General features: G+C 38.5%; 1 protein-coding gene across 1 annotated transcript; it reads left to right on the forward strand.

The window, feature by feature from the left end:
- The first annotated feature begins 426 nt into the window (after positions 1 to 426).
- On the forward strand, positions 427 to 4,953 carry LOC147627438 (pentatricopeptide repeat-containing protein At2g27610-like). The gene has a single exon (XM_086814326.1). The coding sequence runs from the start codon at positions 792 to 794 to the stop codon at positions 4,293 to 4,295; it is 3,504 nt and encodes a 1,167-aa protein (XP_086670452.1). The 5' UTR covers positions 427 to 791; the 3' UTR covers positions 4,296 to 4,953.
- The last annotated feature ends 17,082 nt before the right edge of the window (positions 4,954 to 22,035 follow it).

Consider the following 22,035-nt stretch of genomic DNA (forward strand, 5'->3'; position numbering starts at 1 on the left):
CTAGAGTATCATATGCCGTGCTCCAGGGGGGATGCATGACTCAATGCAGTTTAAAGAGCATAGGCTATATAAACGTTTAAAGACAAGAGAGGTACTTGATGTCCCTAGGTTGCAATTGCCTGGGGAATCCATACAGCCGTATATTTGTGGCAGATTCTGTATATAAGCCTTGATGTCCCTAGGTTGCAATTTCCTGGAGAATCCATACAACCGTATATTTGTGGCAAATTCTATATATAAGCCCACTACTTTATTGGTCAAACCTTATAGGCCAAAGGCTGGAGAACACTTGCGGGAGAAAATAATTTTTGATAAACATTTATCAAAGGGTAGCGTTAAGGTAAAGAATGCTTTTGGGACCCTAAAAAATCATTGGTGTATTTTAAGGGACTTAAATGTGGCCATGCCTTTTGCACCAAAAGTGATTGCTGCATGTTGTGTATTGCATAATTTTGTGCAGATGTGTGGTGAAGCTGAACCGTAGATCAATGAGATCCTCATGTAAATGGGGGAGATGGTGGAAGGGCTAGCATAGGGCGTCAATGAATCATGGGCGTGAGGATGCGAGTCACAGTGTTCAGTGACTTTTGTTTGAAAATGCAACATGATCTTGAACGGTTTGTGTTTAAGTGCAGGTCCTTGTATGGAAGTGAGGGTCTCTTCTAAGAAGTAGTAATTGTTTAATTTACAGGTCAGAGTTATCCCTCCATGTCCGGCCAGGTCACTTTTTTGTCCAGGGCCGGCGGACGGAGATAGTCATTATATGCATAGGCTATGTGAACTACTACTATATGAAGATTGTGGAAGGGCATCGGTTCCAAAATTTAGGCTGCCATGCAGTGTCACAGACAAACCCAAGGACTTCAGAGTTGAAGCGTGTAAAGTCGCAATGGGTGGGCGGCTGGTACAAAGCTGAAGCCGAGCCTTGTGCGATTGACAAACTACACAGTACTGGCAGTGGTTGGAGGATGCTTAGCTTAGAGGACGCATCGCCTTTCTTGGGAGAAGGTGTGCTGCCACAGCCTTCCCTCGAGGACTTTGCTCGTATCTTGCACAAGTGCAAAAGGGAGAGAGACCGAGGGCATGCGCCGCGCTTGCTTGCCTACATGCGCAAAAGTGGACTGCAAGCTCATAGATCACTGGGGAACTACCTTGTCTGGATGTTAGTGGAAGTCGAAAGAATACACGATGCCCAGAAGGTTTTTGACAAGTTGGTGTATCGGAATGAATGGTCTTGGAATTCGCTCATCATAGGTTATATCAAATGTGGAAAGCCACAGCATGCTCTCACCCTGTACCAGAAAATGCACAAGGATGACTTTGTACATCCCAGTGGGCATACTTTTGTGGCCTTACTGAAGGCTTGTGCAAAGCTGAAAGATCTGGTAAGAGGCCTTGAAATACATGCTGAGGTTGCCAAAATGGGGTTGCTCGAAAGCAACCTTTTCATTGGCAGCTCCTTGGTTGACATGTATGCCAAATGTGGCGCGCTTGCCAAAGCACAGCAACTGTTTGACAGACTTCGAGTTCGAAATGTTGTCTTGTGGAATGCATTAATTGCAGGATATGCTGAACATGGGCATGGCAAGGAAGCTCTCAAGTGTTTTGAACAGATGCAACTTGAGTGTGTCTCTCCAGATGCTGTCACATTTGTTTGCAGCTTGAAAGCTTGTGGCAGCACAGGAGCCATAGACAAGGGTGGAGAAATACATGCTGAGATCGCCAGAAAGGGATTGCTGAAAAGAAACTTTGTTGTTGGAAGCACCTTGGTTGATATGTATGCCAAATGTGGCTCACTTATCAAAGCACAAGAAGTGTTTGACAAGCTTCCAATTCGAGATGTCGTCTCGTGGACCGCACTAATAGCAGGATATGCTGAACATGGGCATGGTGATGAAGCACTCAAGTGTCTTGAACAGATGCAACTTGAGGGTGTCTCTCCGGATGCTGTCACGTTTGTTTGCAGCTTGAAAGCTTGTGGCAGTGTAGGAGCCATAGACAAAGGTCAAGATATACATGCTGAGATTGTGAGAAAGGGGTTGCTGGAAAGAAACCTTTTTATTGGGAGTACCTTGGTTGATATGTATGCTAAATGTGGCGCACTTGCAAAAGCACAGGAAGTGTTTGACAAACTTCCAGTTCGAAACATTGTCTCTTGGACTGCACTAATTGCAGGATATGTTGAACATGGTCATGGTGAGGAAGCACTCCAGTGTTTCGAACATATGCAACTTCAGGGCATTTCTCCGAATGTAGTGACTTTTGTTTGCAGCTTGAAAGCATGTGGCATCGTCGGAGCCACAGACAAGGGCCGAGAAACACATGCTGAGATCGAAAGGAAGGGGTTGTTGGAAAATGACCTTGTTGTTGGCAACGCCTTGGTTGACATGTATGCCAAATGTGGCTTGCTTGCCAAAGCACAGCAAGTGTTTAACAAGCTTGCAGTTAGAGACGTAGTCTCATGGAATGCACTAATTGCAGGATATGCTGAACATGGGCATGGTGAGGAAGCACTCAAGTATTTTGAACAAATGCAGCGTGTGGGTGTCTCTCCAGATGCTTTCACGTTTGCTTGTGGCTTGAAAGCCTGTGGCAGCATACGAGCTGCAGACAAGGGTCAAGAAATGCATGCTGAGATTTCCACAAAGGGGCTACTGGAAAGAGACCTTGTTGTTGGCAACACCTTGGTTGATATGTATGCTAAATGTGGCTTGCTTGCAAAAGCACAGGAAGTGTTTGACAAACTTCCAGTTCGAGACATTGGCTCGTGGACCACACTGATTGGAGGATATGCTGAAGTTGGCCAAGGTGAGGAAGCACTTAAGTGCTTTGAGCAGATGCAGCTCCAGGGTGTCTCCCCAAATGCTGTCACATTTGTTTGTAGCTTGAAAGCTTGTGGCTGCACAGGAGCCACAAACAAGGGCCGAGAAATACATGCTGAGATTGAAAGAAAGGGGTTGTTGAAAACAGACCTTGTTGTGGGCAACTCCTTGGTCGATATGTATGCCAAATGTGGCTCACTTGCCAAAGCACAACAAGTGTTTGATAAGCTTCAAGTTCGAGACGTAGTCTCATGGAATGCACTAATCACAGGATATGTTGAACATGGGCATGGTGAGGAAGCACTCAAGTATTTTGACCAGATGCAACTTGAGGGTCTCTCTCCAGATGCTGTCACGTTTGTTTGCAGCTTGAAAGCTTGTGGCAGCATAGGAGCCTCTTACAAGGGTCAAGAATTACATGCTCAGATTGCCAGAAAGGGGCTAGTAGAAAGTGACCTTGGTGTGGGCAACACCTTGGTTGTTATGTATGCCAAATGTGGCTTGCTTGCTACAGCACAGCAAGTGTTTGACAAGCTTCCAGTTCGAGACTTAGTCTCGTGGAATTCACTGATCACAGGATATGCCCAGCTTGGAGAAAGTGAAAATGTTTTCCATATCTTTGACAGACTGCTAGGAGAAGGTATAAACCCAGGTCTGGTCACCTTCATTATTGTTCTCAATGCATGCAGCCGCATAGGTGTATTTAATAAGAGCCAGACGTACTTTGAGGCCATGAGCAAAGACTATGGCATTGTTCCAACGCTTGAGCACCATACTTGCGTGGTTGATCTCCTTGGCCGTGCAGGCCAATTAGACAAGGCACTTGCAATGATCAAGAAGATGCCGTTCTGTCCTAACGTTGTTGTGTGGCATACTGTGTTGGGTGCTTGTAGAAAGTGGGGGAATGTGGAGCTTGGAAAACAGGCCTTCGAACATGCAGTGTGCTTGGATGAAAAGGATGCTGCAGCTTATGTCTTAATGTCTCAAATCTATGCAGATGCTGACATGCAGGAGAAAGCGAACAAGATTGAGGCAATGAGAGTGGCGAAACAAGCATGGAAATGGCCAGGACATTGTTGTTGGACTCAAGGCGCCACCAGAACTGTGCATCCAGTTTTGGCTCAGGAAAATAGACATTCCGAAAGTATTGATGCAAAGCCAGAAGATCTTTCCCTCAAAATGCGAGAGGAAAGGTATGCCCCACATTTGCATTGGCTGTCAGAGGACAGTTTCAGTGAAGCCAAGAAAGACGTGTTATGTAGGCACAACAAGGACTTGGGTATGGCGTGTGTCATGATTGATACACCCAAAGGGACACCTACACATGTTGAAAATCTCTGGGTTTGTAATGACTGCCATTTGGCTATGACATATATATCCAATATAGGGCAGCAAAGAATTCTTGTCAATGATCCAAATCGCATGTTTTTGAGGAATGGCATGAACAAACATACTAATGTTTGTGGGGACTAGTGGGTATGGTAGTGCAACTGCAGTAGCCATTGCTCCTTTTCACTTGAAATGTTGTGTGATGAGAGGGAGAATTCGGAACATCACAAGGGTGCATTGCAAAGGTCGTAGCCACCAGCAGTCCATCCAAATGCCCTGTGAGAACCTAATCCCATGGGTGGTGAGCTGCATGGATGAGGCATGTGCATCTCGTAGGTAGACGATCTCTACATATAAGGACCAGATCCTATGAAGAGGTAATTGTTGGTAGCTTCTCAATATTAGCCCATTCCTTTTATCAGGCCCCCCTCCCCTCCACGAAGGTGCACCATACATAGCTACTAGGCAGACTATTATGAAATTACATCTGCTCATTCCCATCCTGGAAGCGTGGAAAACCGTCACCTTTGCCTTGCTAGGATTTTCTTGAATATCCCTTTGGTCACAAAAAAGCATTCCAAGAGCATCCAACTTCTTTTGCAGACCCTCTTGTGAAGAGGATCTTTTAAATAGAGACATGAAACCAACCTGACCTTTTGTCTCTCGTGTTCTAGCTTTAACCTCTCTGGGATTCAAGCGCAGAGGCTTAAATCTTAGTCATTGTATGACTCAGCATAATATTCATGTAGTTGCTTGGCTCCAATAACTTAACATGCTGGCTGGATAGAAATTAAGGGACAAAGAGACCGCCTACTGGGGAAACCCTCACAAATATCCTCATTACGAATCCAAGGGCCTTTACAAACCCCTAGGGCACCCAAAAGTGTTGCCCATATAACTGCACCCAGACGTGCCCATAACTTGGGCATTCAATGCCTTAGGATAGGCATTGAAGATTGGACGTTCCCTTACACACATCCCAAAGCTTTTTGTGCAAGTGCATTATCATCGGAGGCGGTAGCTCAATCATTAAGGTGTTTGGTTGATATGCCTGAGGTTATATGGGTTCAAACCTTGCTGGCTTTTCAAATAATGTTTTTTGTAATGTTGCCCGTGGGTGTGTGTGGTGGTGTTTGAAAAAGGTCATGCGGGGGGCCTTGAGAGGAGTCCTCTCATCAACTAGGAATTAGTTGCACAAATTTTTTTAAAAAAAAAACATGCATCGATCGATCGATCGGTCAGAAAGTGGACCTTACAACATTCCTCATTGGTTGGAAGTTTCTTTGTCTAGAGAAATGGGTTGTCTATGGCCTTGGTCAGAAAGTGGAGCTTACAACATTCCTCATTGGTTGGAAGTTTCTTTGTCTAGAGAAAATGGGTTGTCCATGGCCTTTTAATTGATGGGCAGAAGGTGGCATCCAACTCAGCAAGTGAGTAGCAACCACTTTAGGCTGTGTGGAAAAGAAAGAGCGCCCACCATGCTTAAAATGGTGCACTCTCGTTGGCTGTTCAAAAAGTGAAGGATGGGCGGGCAATCATCTGTCTCTATAAAGGACCTAAGACCAAGGAAATTATCGGCCTTTGCTCAATGAGGCCATATGGAAAGCAATTATTCACCTTTTCTCAATGAGGCAACATGGTAAGCGATTATTATTTTAAAGAGAGAGGTCATCAATCTTATTTTTAATGTTTCAATTACTAAGTAGGTACCGGTGGCTCTTCACAGAAAACCTAGGTTTCCTAAGAAGAAAACCCAAAAAATTGAAGTCTCTATTGTTGTGGGAGGAATGACAACACGGATTTTTGCTTTTGTGATCCGATCGAAGAACTTGTGACCTTACATCATCTACCCTTCCAAATGGTTGTTAAAATGATGTAAATATGGTTGTTAAAATGATGTTCACTCCTTTGATAGATGTGGGTAAATTACTAAAAGAGTACATAGCATGGGATATTTGTATACCCCGTGAAAGATTATTTATTGAAAGTGTGTCGAGGCTTGAGGTGAATTAGGATGCACACATTTGAAGGAATGCTTGGATACTCTATGAAAGATATGCACAAACCCCACTTTAGATTCTATGATGTAATATGTCTGCAGGTGTAGTCAGTTGTATGCGCTCTATGGTAAAACAGACCAAAAGAATAAGGTTCATATGATGCCCATAAATATGTTCGAGAGGATAATTATATTCGTAATAGATTAAGTATTAAATTGAAGTGCAACACTACTATGGAGGCTCCAACGAATAGGAAAGTGTTAACTCACAACATTTTGGATGATTCCAAAGACTGGCAATGGCTTGGATTTGAGAATAATAGCTATTACTATCTAGAAAGTAATGAAAAGCATTTCAATGATAGTATGGAAGAAATTAATAGGATGCCTCGTTCAAGAAACAATCCCCCATAACTCTAATGGATATGTCTTTATGTGTGAGAAATCAATTGACTTTAAGAGAGCTATACTCTTTCATAAAATACCTATGATTATGTTCAATGGACTTGCACTAATTTTATTTTTCTTTGTGATTTTTTCCCTTAAAAAAAAATCTACAAAATATAAGGCATCCTGGTGGTTATAATTACTTTTAGAATAAGCAAAACCTTCAAATATTTGAAGTTCTAAATTTTATCACTCATTGAGGGAAAAAATTTAAGTATATCATTCAATAACCAAAAAGCATTGTGGCTTTAGTTAGAAGTTTTTGAGCATGAATTTGTTGACCCTTTCAAGTGTGACAATGTGAGTGGTCTAAAGCGGGGAGAACTGCATGGCCACTAGGGCAAATAGATGGGCCTTTTAGTGTGTCTTTTAGGGCAAATAGGTGGGCCTTTTAGTCTTTTCAAAAAAGGCCTTAAGGCTTGGCTTTGGTTGTACTTAAGGCATCACGAGATAAGTGACTTTTGGTCATAAAACTTGTTGGTCTTTTAGGCAAATATTTGGGCTTGAAAGGATGACCTTGCATCTTAAGAAGGTTGGTGTAAGAGAGGGTTGAGATGTCAATATTTGAGCCATGCGAAAGAATGGCTTCTATGAATGATTCCACTGACCCTTGCCACCATCATTAGCCAAGGGGTATCACCACATTAAGGTTGTGGGTTGTTACGCATGTGCTCTTGGGAAGTATACCTAGTAACAGTCGCTACTCCCTTGCTTGCTAAGCCAAAAGTTCTTGAACCATATGCTCCAAGAATCCTTCTACCTTGAGAAGAATACAAGGGAGAGTTTTTTCTTGAGCTCCTTGCAAAACTTCTTCACACACACACGAGTAGATAGGCACACGAGAGAGGAGATGGTGGATGGCTGAATTTTCTTCTTTCTTCTTCATTGCTCTACAACCATAACAAGAGTTCATACTAAAGAAGTACTCTACTGCTAGAACATACAAGGCCCAGTGTGAACCCAACGACATGAGCTATGCCATAACTCTAGTAATCATATAAGTTCCATAGTGTGAACCCGACTATATGAGTTGGCGATCTACTTGTACAATACTCTAGCAAACCAAAGTTAGCCTTTAAACCACAAGTGGTATATCATGTTGAGATATCATACTATGAGAGACAAGCAAGAGACAAGAAGATGAAGCAGTACTACATAGATAAGGATAAATTCATCTCTTTCCCTTTGATTTGGAAGCAAATCTCTGCAAGAGGTAGCTGCAAAGCAAGAGCAGCATGTAGGCACAACAGTAAGGTGCATTGTCACATCTTGAACTGTCCATTACGGCGAAGCAAAGGGGTATTATATTATACAATATAGTCTATAGGACCATAGTGATTTAAAAATTTGGATTCAATGCTATATTCCATTTCAGGTCTTGTTCTCGCTCTACAAGTTTTCCACGGGCACTCTGTGAAAGTGTCGATTTTCACTGCATATGCCCAATTTTTGGTTCGGTGTAAAGTTGCAATAGAAATTTGGTTGGAGGGTCAGTCTATGCAGCGAATCTGAGATTTTCAAGTTGTTGGTGGATGCATGTTTATGTGATTGTTCCATACCATAGAGTTATAGTATAACATGTTTTGTAGTACCACTGTGTTGGAGATTGGAAGTAATTTTGTGTTGGAGTTATAGTATAATAGGCTTACAGTACTGTTGTGTTGGAGATTGGAAGTGTAGAAGCTTTTGCAAGTACTATTTGGTAAGTTGCTATAAGTAAAGACGTCTCACAGCTTATCACAAATTGTGAGCAAGAAGATGGACATTTTCTAGGCTTGGAAATTCATGATGGCTTGTTTACTTATGGGAAAAGGATATTTGGATTTCCTCACATGTGATGAAAAAGAGCAAGAGAGTTTTGAAGAAAATCCCACTCCTCAGAGTAGGTGTGCAAGTAAATAAAGCATAACATGAAAGAGCAAGAGAGTTTTGAAGAAAATCCCACTCCTCAGAGTAGGTGTGCAAGTAAATAAAGCATAACATGAAAGAGCTAGAAAGATGTTATACTTTTTGTATGTCGACTCTATGATTGTGCATATATAGAATTCATAAACACCTAAGGAGGCTTAGGACACCTTGGTGAAGATGTACAATACAAACACTCAAGCTCGAAAGATACAACTAAAACAGGAGCTGCATAATGTGACAAGAGGGAAGCTAAGTATAAATGATTGTAAACCCCATTTATGGCGGTTAACTAGGCAGACAACTTCAACGGGTCCCACCCGATTTTCTTCGAAGCATTCGGAGTCATTTACGAGTGATTTGCATCAAAGGTTTTATTAATTTAGATCACTTTATAATTTTGTCCGCCCGAGCGTTTTTTTTTGCACTTAATGCACAACTTATGATTTTTTCGCTCTAATGAGCTACACATGATGTAAACAAGGGATGGCTGAGCTAAGTATAATGATAGCATCAAAAGTTTAATTAATTTAGATCACTTTATAATTCGTCTGCTCGAGCGGTTTTTTTCACTTAAAGCACAACTTATGATTTTTCCGCTCTAATGAGCTGCACATGATGTAAACAAGGGATGCCTAAGCTAAATATAATGCTAGCATCAAGTTCACATGTACATTAGTAGTCTAGCACACACACTAGATGATAGATTTACTCAATGGCTTCTCGTGCCTGGGTGCCCGACCACTTTTTAAGTTTGTATAAAGGATAACTCATCTAATGAGAATGGACACTTCCCTTGTGTGAGAATTGAGAGCTCTTGCTTCTTTTTCTTCTTTCCTCTATCTCTTGTGTGTGAATGTGAGTTTGAGGGCTTTCTTCTCCACCTCTATAGCTTCTTGTTGTGAGAGGGGACTTATCCTTGGTCACAAGCCATCAACGTTGTATCGTGATGACAAGCAATGAAAGCTATGATTCGAGCTAGCTACTAAACATAGTAGTTGTTGGAAGACCTCCCTTGGGAAGCTCAATACATGTAGAACCTTAAACCCCATGCCATATTAATCGGTAAATCTAAACCTTAAGCTTGATCTACGGGAGTGTGGGTACAATGCATTTCTGTTTGATTGCTTTAGCACTTAGGAAATAGGATTAAAATTAACACTACCTGGGGATTTATGGTTGTTATTTTAGTCTGTGTGGTAGTTTATGATACTTGTCCAAGTATTTTTTCTATTCTATAAGCTCACTCTGAGAAAATACAATGAGTGGGAGAAGAGGAAAAGAAGGATAAGGTTGGTTTACTCAGGGATTTGAGTGGGTTGTTTTGTGTTTTTGTTGTTTGATTTTGTGTTTTTCATTTGATTTGATGTTCTTGGTAATAATGTGTTGATTAGATTTGGTTTTTTAAGGTGTTTTCTCATTAGATTTGTAAAAAAAATGGAATCACAATGTCTGTTTTCCTCTCTCTATAAAGTTCTGCACAGTGAACTAAAAATAAATCTAATTAACCTTTAATCTCTTTATTAATAATTTTTTTAAAAAATCATTGGAGTTACATTCCTAGCATGAATAGAATCATTTTGATGTATTTTTTTAACTGAGATAGGAATTAATTAAGCACTAACTCTATAAATTGAGGCATTGGCCTAATGAGAATTTGTTGGTTTTTGATTATCCATGCCTACATTAAGCTATCAGTTTATTAATTGCTCACTAATCATGTCTTAATTATCACATCTTAATTATCACCTAATCTCTTTGTTAATTATCATCTAATCTCTTTGATTATCCATGTCTACATTAAGCTATCAGTTTATTAATTGCTCACTAATCATGTCTTAATTATCATCTAATCTCTTTGTTAATGATGTTGATTCTAGCATTTGATCCACCATAGCTCATCACATTGCTGTAATTTTAATAACAAGACAAAGGCATAAAATCCCTAAGGTTAGATGTGGTAGGTGAATAATCTCTAATGAATTCAATGACTATTTAAGAGAGCATAGGAAAAGAGGCATTTTACATGTACGTACACCCCTCAACAAAATGGGTTTACAGAAAGGGAAAACACATATATTACAAAAGTTTTTTTATGGTGGATGAGAAAGGAAAAACACATATACTATAGAAATGGGAGGAAAAACACATATACTATAGAAATGGGGTTACAAAAAGTAAAAACACTATATTACAAAAGTTACTCGTGCATTACTAGTGAGAAAGGGATGCCTCACTATTTTTGGGCTAAAGTAGTAGCAACTATAGTTTATATCATAGACATGATGCCTATTGCAACAATTTATGGGACAATGCCTGAACAAAAGTTTAATGGTAGAAAACGAGATATTTGGCACACTTGAAAGTATTTAGGTGCATTGCTTATGTACATTTATTAGATAAGGTGAGAGATAAGTTGGATCCCAAAGGGAAAAAAATGTATAATTTATTGGTTATCCCCTTGGGAAAAAATGTTATAGATGCTATAACCCCAAACTCTCATGAGATGCGAGTGAGCAAGGATGTTGAGCATGGGTGTTATGTTTGATGAGATTAGTGGGCTGGTATAAAGGATTTTATAGAGGCTAAATTAAAGAATCAGATGGGTGCTTTTAAATCTTGCACAACAATCATAAGCACTTAGTGAGTCCTCTAGCAACATGTCTATTTATGAGACCTTGGTCAAGTAGGTTGAGGCATAATAGTAGGCATTTTGATGTGTCATATGGTGGTCCTATAGATGCTGAAAATTCAACAAGTTCACATGTATCATGTTAGGTAAAAGAAAAGGTGGATCAACCTTTTATAATGCCTAATAGTTTAGTAGGTCTCACTCTTTTAATGATGTGTTTGAGAAGATAGACATGTTATACGGATAGGTTAATTTATGTAGTTACTTCTTCTTTCCTCACCCACATCTGGGTTTGCAGGCTTATCCTAGAAGTAATCATGAATACGTTATGCTAAATGAGTCTCTTTCTCCTCCTTTAGTATGGGGTAATTGAGGTGAATAAAATCAAATTCCCTTGAACCCTCTAGATTTTCTAATTGGGTGGTGCACAGTAGAAGGTACAACTTCCATATCCCCAAATGTTGGTAAGATTTTCTATTTCTAATCTATAGATAATTATAACAATCACATGCCTCATAGAGCCTATATGTGGGCATCCATGTTATGCTATTAGCTATATAATCCCTGGGACAAGAAGAATCAAATGATAGATTTTCTAGAAAACCTAAGGGGGTTATCTCTTCATCTTCTGTGAATTCCTGAGAATGCATCAAGGCTCTCACCCATTCTCTAAAGTTAAGCACTATAGGATGAATGGAAATTGCAAAGTTGTCTTTGGCATTTTCTAGCTCTAGGTCATTGTGAAAAATGGCCATTATTAATGTAGGTGCATTGTGTCTAGACATCCTTTGGACCATCCACTCTATATCTTTGTGTATAAGGGCATACTTAAAATCAATTTCTTTTTCAGTGAGGGATAGGAGAAGAGGTAACGTGAAAAAAGATAGGGTTCGTGCAGGGTCTCTAGGTGCGACTCTGCTAGTGTAGCCAATTGACTTACATGATTTGCAATAGTATCCAACAGCATACCTTGGCTCAATTCTCTTGGGGAGGGATCTCCTTCATTGTGTTTTGTTAGTCATAGCAGAGAGGACTCTAACTCCTTGCTCTTTTCTTCTACTTCTTCTTTGAGTGTCTGAGGCATTCTTTTTGTGCTCTCTCTAGTTGGGAAGAAAGTTCCTTCTACTTTTCAATACTTCTCCATACTGCCTTCTTTTCCTCTTTTTTATGTTTTTGAAGTTGTGTGATGAATTTTTCTTTGGCCTCATGAAGTTATTTTTCCATTTAATTATTTAATGACTCAATTACTATGTGTAATCAGCCTCAATTACTATGTGTGCAAACCACTTGAGGCCATTATTCACCTCAATTACTATAATTATTTAATGAGCAATTACTATCTCTCAACAGTAACTCAGAGAGAAAGAAGCCAAGTTAAGTGATTGCTCATTAAATTATTTAATGGCCTCTGTGTGTTAAGTGATTCCTATGCTAACTTGGCTACTTTCTCTCTGAGTTACTGTTGAGAGATGCTTTCTACCTCTTGAAGATGACTTCTTTCACTTTTCATAGTTGCTAGCTCCTTATTTGTTGCCTCTTGCTCCCTTTGTCATGTCTGTATTCCTTCTTTTGAGTCACTCCTTATCTCCATTAAGTTTATTGCAATTTGCATCTAATATCATAATTTTGATTGAAATATGTAAAAGTAGGATATTTGAATTGCATAGACTTAATCTTTAATGACCAATCATGAATTTGAAATCAAAAAGTAGTAATTAATGCAATTTAACTTAATTTTTGGCAGAAAAAAGTATTTTTTTCATAGATATTTATGGAAAATAGAAAATCAAAGCTAATCAACAAATCAAAAAGCACAAATAGGGATGAAAATATGCTAAGAATTGATGATTAATTTAGGTTTAGGTGCAGCCCTAAATATTTGATTGAAATCAAGTGAAAATTTCAATTTTATTAGAAAAATATGCAAAAGAGACCTGAAATCCAGTTAACCGACTTACCAGGTCCGCAGTTTGATGCTAATTTGCAAGTAGTTTTGCAAATCAGGGCTGAGCAGGGTGAAGAATAAAATTGATTTGCTTTATGCAAGCTTGAGGCTGAAAATCTTCAAAAATCATAGTATGTAGACATGCATAGTGTGCTGGTAGGCTACGGGCATTCTGGGCCCAATAGAGTGTAGAATTCCAATGTTTGAGGTAAAACCTATGCAAGGATGAATAGATGTGGTGAAGGGAAGCAATCGACTAGTTTATGTCTATTTATTGAAGAAGTTTTGATAATTAACCCAACTCACATGCAAAAATATCTTTTTATGGCCAAAAAATTAAGTGAAATAGCTAAAATTGCTGAAAAATAGCCAAAATAGCCCAAAAATCACCAAAATCAATTAAAAAGTGGGAAATTAATAGCCATGTTACACCTGCTAGACATGTCTATTTGACCTAAGGTCTGATCTGTGGTGGCTAGTCTAGCATATGAAGATTAGAAATTAAGATGCCTTTGAAAAACTAATATGCAGAAGGCTTATTTTTTACTAGGCATGTGCATATTGTTGGCCATGATGCCGGAATTTCACTTTATGCAATGTTAGATCCCAGATAGGGTCCTATGAAGTATACCTAGTTACATGGATTTGCATAATATTCTAGCATTTGGATAAATAGAAGGTCTCATACTAGCCACGTGTAAACAACTTTTTTGCTTACTAGTCAACCATGCAACTGTTTGCCAGATGGCATGTTCCCTGTGTCTGACAACATAGACAATATTGTTAGAAACTGATAAGGTTTGGTATATGGAAAGTACATAGTAAAGTTTAAACACATTTCAGCTAGCACAACCATCAGATTAGGCCAGGCCCTTCATTTGACCAGGTGTGGACAAGCTAGTAGGCATGTGTGCTAGAAATTTGTTCGTAAGATTTTACCCAATTTCATCAATACTAAGGGTAGCAAACAACTAGGTGGGAACATCTTTTTATATATTATGACTCGCTAAAAATAACATCTAAGCATATCCAGTGTGACCAAAAACTGATATGTGGCATCTCCATGCATTGGGGAACATCACTTTGAAGTTTCATGTGAATATGGCATGTTCCAGGAATAGAACTACATATGGACTAATTTTAGACTCAATGTGCAAAATTTGGCATCAGTGTATGGGCTATTAGGACAACCCACATCCCAGAGTGTCCAATGAAGTGGATATTTGGCACAATGCTAGTTCAAGTTAATATAAACTCATGTACTCAGCTCCATCTAATTTAGATATTGTGTTTAGGAATCCTTTTTGCTAGGTGTGAACAACTTTTTATAGGGGGATAAGTCTAGAGAAACATGGCCCCTCAGCCTGTTTGAACAGCTTGGAAAAATAGTATTACTTACTCAGAATGATTCAAGATTTGGCATGTGTTTAGCCTAGGGGTTTGTTTCCACACATGTGAAGCCATGCAGCCAACTGAGACCATATGCCCCCTCTTTTTACCAGGCGTGGACATACAATTGCTACTGGGTGATCCTGCATACAAGTTGCTTCCTATAACATGTATTTGGACCTGTTGAATTGCCTAGGTTACCTAAAAACTCCAGAATTTATTATGCATGTAGTTCCATGTAGATGAACAGTGCCCAGTTTGACTATCCTAAAAATATGCTAAATTTATCCGGATTGGAACAACGTTTGGTATGCACCTCTAGAACAGCTGTTTGGCGGTAGACAAACTAGTTTGTGCATCAAACAGGACATGGAAAGGCTGAAATTTTGTCAGGCGTGGACATCTACTGGGTCTTGGTGGCTACTGATGTCTTGCCAATGCCTAGAAACTGTTCTGGCCCCCGTTGACCTACTAACTTGATTTGGAATGGTTTCAAACTTCATCTACCTATGAATTATGACTAGATTGAGGACTTTGCAAAAGCTTGCTGAAAAGTGATTAGTAAATGCCCACCAAATGTCCAGGTGTGAACAACTTTTTGCCTTTCCATGTGACCTATTAGTGTAGCCATATGATGTAGGCATCCTATAGTGGTGAAAATTTATATGCCTGAGCATTGTATTGAGATAAGATATTGTACTAGAGAGGATCTTAATTGGAGCATCATATGATCTATTTTTTGTAGTGAAAGTCTAGACCTTTACCTTAAAGTGATTTAATTGGCTTATAGCCAGATAAGTGACCTGTCATTACCCTATCAAAAAACTATTTGAACCATGGTTAGTACACATCATTTCAAGGTTGTATGAAATATTTTGATACTTTTGAGCTTATCTTGTCCCAGATTTGGCCATGTGTGAATAACTTTTTCTCGTTTATGACTGGACCAAAAATATACTTTTTCTACCCGAAACTTGACATCCTTTGTTTTGTGTGCTTGTTTTATGCTAAAGAATGTATGTAACAAATCTTAACTCCATATGAGCATGGAACCATCTAAAAATAATAAACTGCCAAATTAGAGCAATTTCCATGTATTTTATTGTCTGCCCTACCTACCAAGGGTAGCAATTTCCATGTATTTTATTGTCTGCCCTACCTACTTAAGGTAGCCCCTAACTAGAGTTGTCTAAATGTCACCAGACTTGGTATGCCTGAGCTCCTTGATGAGATAAAATACCATACCAATTCTCATTCCATTATGATATGGTTTGATCTATTTTTTGTCCGGGTGTAAACAAGTTTTTACTTTATGTGCCGATCTGTCAAATCTTTGTCAGGTGGTCTTCTAGAGTGCTTCAAAAATATAGTGAACATACTCGAATTGATCCAAGGTTTGGTGTGCATCAAGCTTAGACATTATTCTTACCACATGTAGCTTGTTGACTTCATCTAACATTGCTAGGATCCTTTTTGAACCAAGCGTGGACATCTGTTTGGTCTCAGATACGTGATTGCTCCAGAAACAACCTCAACTTGCCGAGATCATAACTTGAGCTATACGGCTCTGATCGGTCGGGTGTTCTTGTAGTCAAAATTTATCTACAGATTCCAAGATTCCCCTTGATATACTCAACTTGTAAAACTAGACACTTTTGTAGACATTTTTGCTGTTTTTAGGGTATCCATGTTTTTGTGCTCAAGGGCCTAATATGCAACATCTGTTAGGAGGGTTTTTGGAGGGCTTCTAAAATATAGCAAATATACCCGAAATGGACCAAGGTTTAGTATGCATTAAGCTTAGACATTTCTCTTGCCACATGTAACTCCTTGATTGCATATCTAACATTGCTAGGCCCCTTTTTGAACCATGTGTGGACATTTGTTTGGTCCTAGACACCTGATTGCTAGGCCCCTTTTTGAACCATGTGTGGACATTTGTTTGGTCCTAGACACCTGATTGCTCTAGAAACAACCCCAACTTGCCGAGATCATAACTTGAGTTGTACAACTCTCATTATGGTGTTACTGTAGTCTAAGTTTATCTACTACTGATTCCAAGCTTTCCATTGATGTGATCATCTTGTAAAACTAGGCCCTTTTGTAGAAGTTATTGTTGCTATTTAGGGAAATTTATCCAAGAATTTATGCTCAGTGGGCCCAGTATGCAACATTTGTTAGGAGGGTTTTTTGGAGGGCTTGAAAAATATGGTTCCCAGTGTCTGATGACCATGGGGTTTTTTATGATTGAAGTACATAATATTGATAGCACACATACTTATCCTCATCTGATACTGACCTCATTTGTTTGCTTAAACTACCAGGCGTGGACATCAGTTTGGCCTAGGAGTGTTGATTATTCCAAAAGATGGACTAGAGCTTGAGGGTAAGGCTTTTATCAGCTCCTCAAATGACATGTAAATCTTCCAAAGAAAATTTTTCATTCAAAGCTCTTTTGTCTTTGTCTTTTTGAACTGTGGCTGTAGCTCTGTCTTTTTCAGGTGAAAGTCATGTGTGGGTTCACACATCCTCCTAGTGGATCTCCATTGCGAGATCAAGTTATCTTCTCCCAAACAACTGACTTATAGGTTGTTTTTTAGCAGCCACCACTTCACGTATCACTTTTGGCGTGATTCCTCTTTCACTGACTACATATAAGACTACATCTGTGGGTTTTCATGTAGTTGCAACTAACTTCCGAGTGGGCATCCACTTTAACCTTGTTCCCCAATAGCTCTTGATATTATTAGTGACATGTATATTTTTAGTATAGCGATGAGCAGAGTTACTTTTCTGCCTCTTTTTATTTCTTTGAGGTTGCACTGGGGCTCTATTCATCCTTTGTTGACAAGTGATGTACTTGCTTTTTGGGAACCCAAAAGGAAGTTTTATGCTTAGGCAACGCAAGCAATGCCAAGGTTCCTATTTTGCCGGGTGCCAGATTCAATCTATAGCATTAGCTAGTATCATGATTACCCATATGAGCACAGTATCCACACCATAGATTTGGCCTTCATTTTAAGTGAGGACATTTAATTATCATATGATTGGATTTGGAATACGCATACCAGACAATGTCCCTCTTAGGATAGAGGTGGGGATTGCCCACCTCTTTTGGAATGATCTTAAATTTGTCCTTTAACTGCTTTAGTAGTTTTTCAATTAAATATTAGGGTCCTCTTTTCTTTCATCATTCCTGCGTCCACCTGATCTATCACTTTTGATCTTGTATTGAATGATGCTTCAGAGCCATGAATTTCTTTGGGTGGTCCCATAAAGTTATCATTGTAATCAATGGAATCCATAAATTACTTAGCTCTATTGATATATTCTCGAATAGTCTCTTCTTGTTTCTATTTAAGAGTATTGATGTAAGATTCCTCCTCAGCTTGAATATCAAATAAGCCTCTACTTCAATCCCTTGTAATCATTCTATGATTTTGAATACAAGAAAATATCATTTTTCCTTTTTTGCCTAGTGAGATAAAAAAATTCTAGAGAGTGGTAAATCAAAATTGGGATATTTTTGGATAAATAAATTCTTCAAATATCAAAAAAATATTCCCTAAAATAGAAAATCAAAAAAGATTTTCCAAGGTGCAATTGGAATTAATTAAAATTGATTCAGAAGACCGTAGCCTAAGGGTCCATATTTTCAATTTTTTTTGATTATGGTCCAATTAAGGTTCCTATGGACCAATAAGATTAATCCAAGTGTTGGGACAAGATAAATCCAAAGAATAAAAGAAAATACCCAAAAGACATGTGTAAGGAAAAGAGAGACCTTCAAGGAGGCGCCTATTTCACATGCTTGGATGAGTTTAAAACTCAAAAATAATAGGATATTTTTATCTCTCCTCTCTCCCAAATCAAACCAAATAAAAAAGGGAGCCAAATTAGTCCAAAACTTGTCCAAATTCAGCCAAACTGAAGCTAGAAAATTCTAGAATTCAGTTGGACTTAGTTAATGGCCTCCCTCTCCTATAAATAAACCCTCATTCCTTTGTATTATTATCTGTGAACTAAACTATGCCGGTATTACTCTAAACTAAGCTTAATTTCTATTATCCTCTAAAAACCTATACAAAATTGAAGAGATTGGAGCTTCTCTCTCTCTCTCTCTTCAATCTTCCTTGGTGACTCCTACAACATACCAAACCAATTGATTGGTTGGGGGCCTCTACAGTGACTAAAGAATTAAGCATTTTGGATTATGGTCTTTTTTTCTATAATTTCTAAATGTTTCTTTCTTCTCAACCCCTCTCAAGTTTGAGAAGATTTAATTTGAATGGCTTTTGAATATTATTGAAATGTTTTAATGTATTGTAATAAAGAAACACATAAATTTTTATTTATGCTTAATTTTAATGGTTTTTAAGCATTTCTCTCTCTCCCCCCAAAGAAAGGTCATTCCTATGACCTATTCTCAATCTAAATGAAGCTTCTCATAAGGCATTTCTCTAATCCAAAAGTAATTTTTATGCCTATTTAATTGGAGACCAAAATAATGGCTTTTTAATGCTTTTATGATATTTATTTCATAGAGAAATTATGAATCAATCCATAATTGGATAATGATCCAATTAGTGGTCATTCTAATCATACGAATAATATTAAACTTCATTCTCTCAATTAAATTGAGAATTATCAGTAATAGTAGTAGCGGAGCTATGGTAAAATTTCTATAAAATAAACACATAAAACATTTTCATTCATAATATGAAAAGAGGACTTCCTACCATATTCTAGGAATTATCATCCTAGATTAATTGAATGATTCTCATTGTAATCATGAAGAAATTTATTTTTATGATTATGCATAATTAGTAAATTAGGAAAAAGAGAAATTTTTGGTAATTTATTTTTATGTTAAAAGAGTAATCCCCAAGACATTGGAAATCCATGTATTCCAATGATTTAGAGAATAAAATTGGAATGCTAAAATAATGTATAATTTATGAAAGATTTTAGTTAAATTTATCTTTTTGTATAGATAAACTTTTATGATGAAAGAGGAATTGCCACCATATCGAAATTCAAATATTGAAATAAGGAAAGTATAATTCCTAGTGCAAAGGAATTAATGAAGATTTTTATTTAATTTTTAAGAGAAAATATAGTTAAATTTATCTTTTTGTATAGATAAATTTTTATGATGAAAGAGGAATTCCCACCATATTAGAATCCAATTAATTAAATTAAGAAAGTGTAATTCCTAGTGCAAAGTAATTAATGGAGATTTTTATTTAAATTTTAAGAGAAAAAATTTAATTAAATTTATCTTTTTGCATAGATAAGTTTAAATGATAAAAGAGGAATTCCTACTATATTGGAAATCAAATGTTTAGATGAGAAAAGTGGAATTTTTAGCTTAAAGGAATTAATGGTTATTTTTATGTAATTTTTAAGAAGAATTTTAATAGATTTAATTTAGGGAAAAGAGGAATTCCCATGATAAATGGATTGCACTCATTGAAATGAGAAAAAGAAGGATTTCAAGTTTATTCAAAAAAATAGGTATTGATATTTTAGTTAAAAGATGAATTTTCATAATTGAGAAAAGATGGATTTGAATTAAATTCTAATGTCAAAAGATGAATTTCCATCATAATTCTACCTAATGAATTAAGGTTGAGAATTTATGTTGGAAAAAGAAAATCTTGGATAATTGAATTGGTAAAATCACTAAATGGATATTTACCCAAAAACTAGATGTTTAGTTGAAAGTAAACCTGGTAGAACTAAACTGAATGAATTCAATTAGACTACATGAGGTCAGACAGTAAAGCTAATTGTCCTTCTCTCGAACTAAATCAGACAAAAACTTCGTGACCAATTCCAATTACTAAATCTAAAGAATAGACTACCCGAACTAATCTAGTTTTTCCCTGACCAATCTCACCAAGAATCTAGTTGGATAAATGGATAAAATGACGAGTAGATTACCCTCATGAGAGATCAAGGATCCCTATTATGAAACTGGGAATTATTGGAAAAAGGGTCTTTGGAATCAATCTCAAACTGGAATCTCACTTGCACTGGAAACTCTGTTTTTCATTCAAAGGATTGTTTTATGCCAGAATGCTGGAGGAAGCATTTGGCTTATGTTTTTCTAAAGGAGGTTTGTTGGAATAGTTGGCGGGGAGTCGTCAAGGGATGTCGCTTGCGGCAAAGCCTGCCGAGGTCTTGACTAGCCTCGGTACGGTTAAAATGGTACGTTTTCAGTACAATGGGCAAGGGCTGATGAAGCGGTCCCTGAGTGAAGTGCTGGGACACCTAAGGTGGATCCTAGAGGGTTCTGACCAGGATGCACGGGCTCGCGGTTGCTAGGACACCCATGTGTACATCGAGGAAGATATTTGATGGGACAAAAAGTAGAGGTTTTTGGGAACAAAAATTTGATACTGGATCTCGTTTTGTTGTTGGTTGGCCAGCTCTGCTGGTCTTCAACGGAGAGTTCAGATGATGCATTTTTGTAATACAGTGGACTTGGAATTTTGGAAAATGATGATCGAAAATATTATGATTTTATTCAAGGATTGTCTTAAATCCAATCGAATCTGTTATAAATGGTAATTTCATATTGGGTGTGCATGTGGTGTGCCTATTTGATTTTTGTATGAATCGTCGGCTAGGGGGCTTGGAAACTCTTTTCCTCAGTACCTAGGCAAAAACCCAATCAAATCTTTATAAAGGAATCCCACCAATTCAGTGGTCGGGTGGTTGGCTCTAACCCATGGGCCGATAGGCTGGATCGGAGGATTCCTGAGAAACAACTAGATATGATTAGTTACGTTAATCAGTTTAAATCCTGAGAAGACCTTGTTCTGTGGGAAGGGATCATCGGCTGTGCCTCAAAAATGAGGAAAAAAGCGGTGATTCCATGGACCAAGAGCAAGTCTCTTCTTGATCTGACCATGTGACTTCAGGCTTGGTCAGATCAGTTTAATTTAGTCAAGACTTGACTCGTTAGAGTGATCTCCTAGTTAAAAGATTTTTCACCTTCCTGGCGGAATCGCCCTTGTCTTTTGGGCGAGGGGAGTCTTCCAGGCCCGGTCTCGGAGGGACCGCCCCCCGGGCTAGCCTCTCATCCCAGACATCCGCGGGCGAGGCCCTGAGTGTGCAGGACCCCCGCCCCGCGTGGGAGGCCGACATCGCTTCCGCCGCCGGGAGCCCCAAAGCGGCGGGCCGGCGGGGACCTCACAATTGAGCTAGTTCAAAAAAGAGCTCCACTTGGCACCAGTCTTAGTATAAGAAATAAAAAATGATTGCTTCAAATGTTCATAAGTTGCTTTTCCCTCTGTTCCAAAGTTCTGACTCATGGTCTAGGCTATCCAGTGGTGGGTGGAGGAATGTGAGTCCTCACTGCTATACCACTCCCAGCGGGTCGGGTATTGTGTGCACTCGTGGGTGGGTGTAGGTGGGAACAAGATGACATAATCCTACGGTTAGATCTGGACCTACTATTGCATTTATTGGTCTGTTTGAGGTAGTAGCCGTAGTTTAAGGCATAGGCATACCTCTTGCCAATGGATGAGCAAAAGAGTATTCACCCAAAGAAATGGGT

This window comes from Cibotium barometz, chromosome 20 (genome assembly GCF_041138505.1).
Source record: "Cibotium barometz isolate CiBa-2024 chromosome 20, ASM4113850v1, whole genome shotgun sequence".
NCBI classification, from domain to species: Eukaryota; Viridiplantae; Streptophyta; class Polypodiopsida; order Cyatheales; family Cibotiaceae; genus Cibotium; species Cibotium barometz.

Bases quoted from the DNA above. Each gene is read 5' to 3' on its own strand.
- LOC147627438 (XM_086814326.1), top strand. From the start codon at position 792: ATGAAGATTGTGGAAGGGCATCGGTTCCAAAATTTAGGCTGCCATGCA.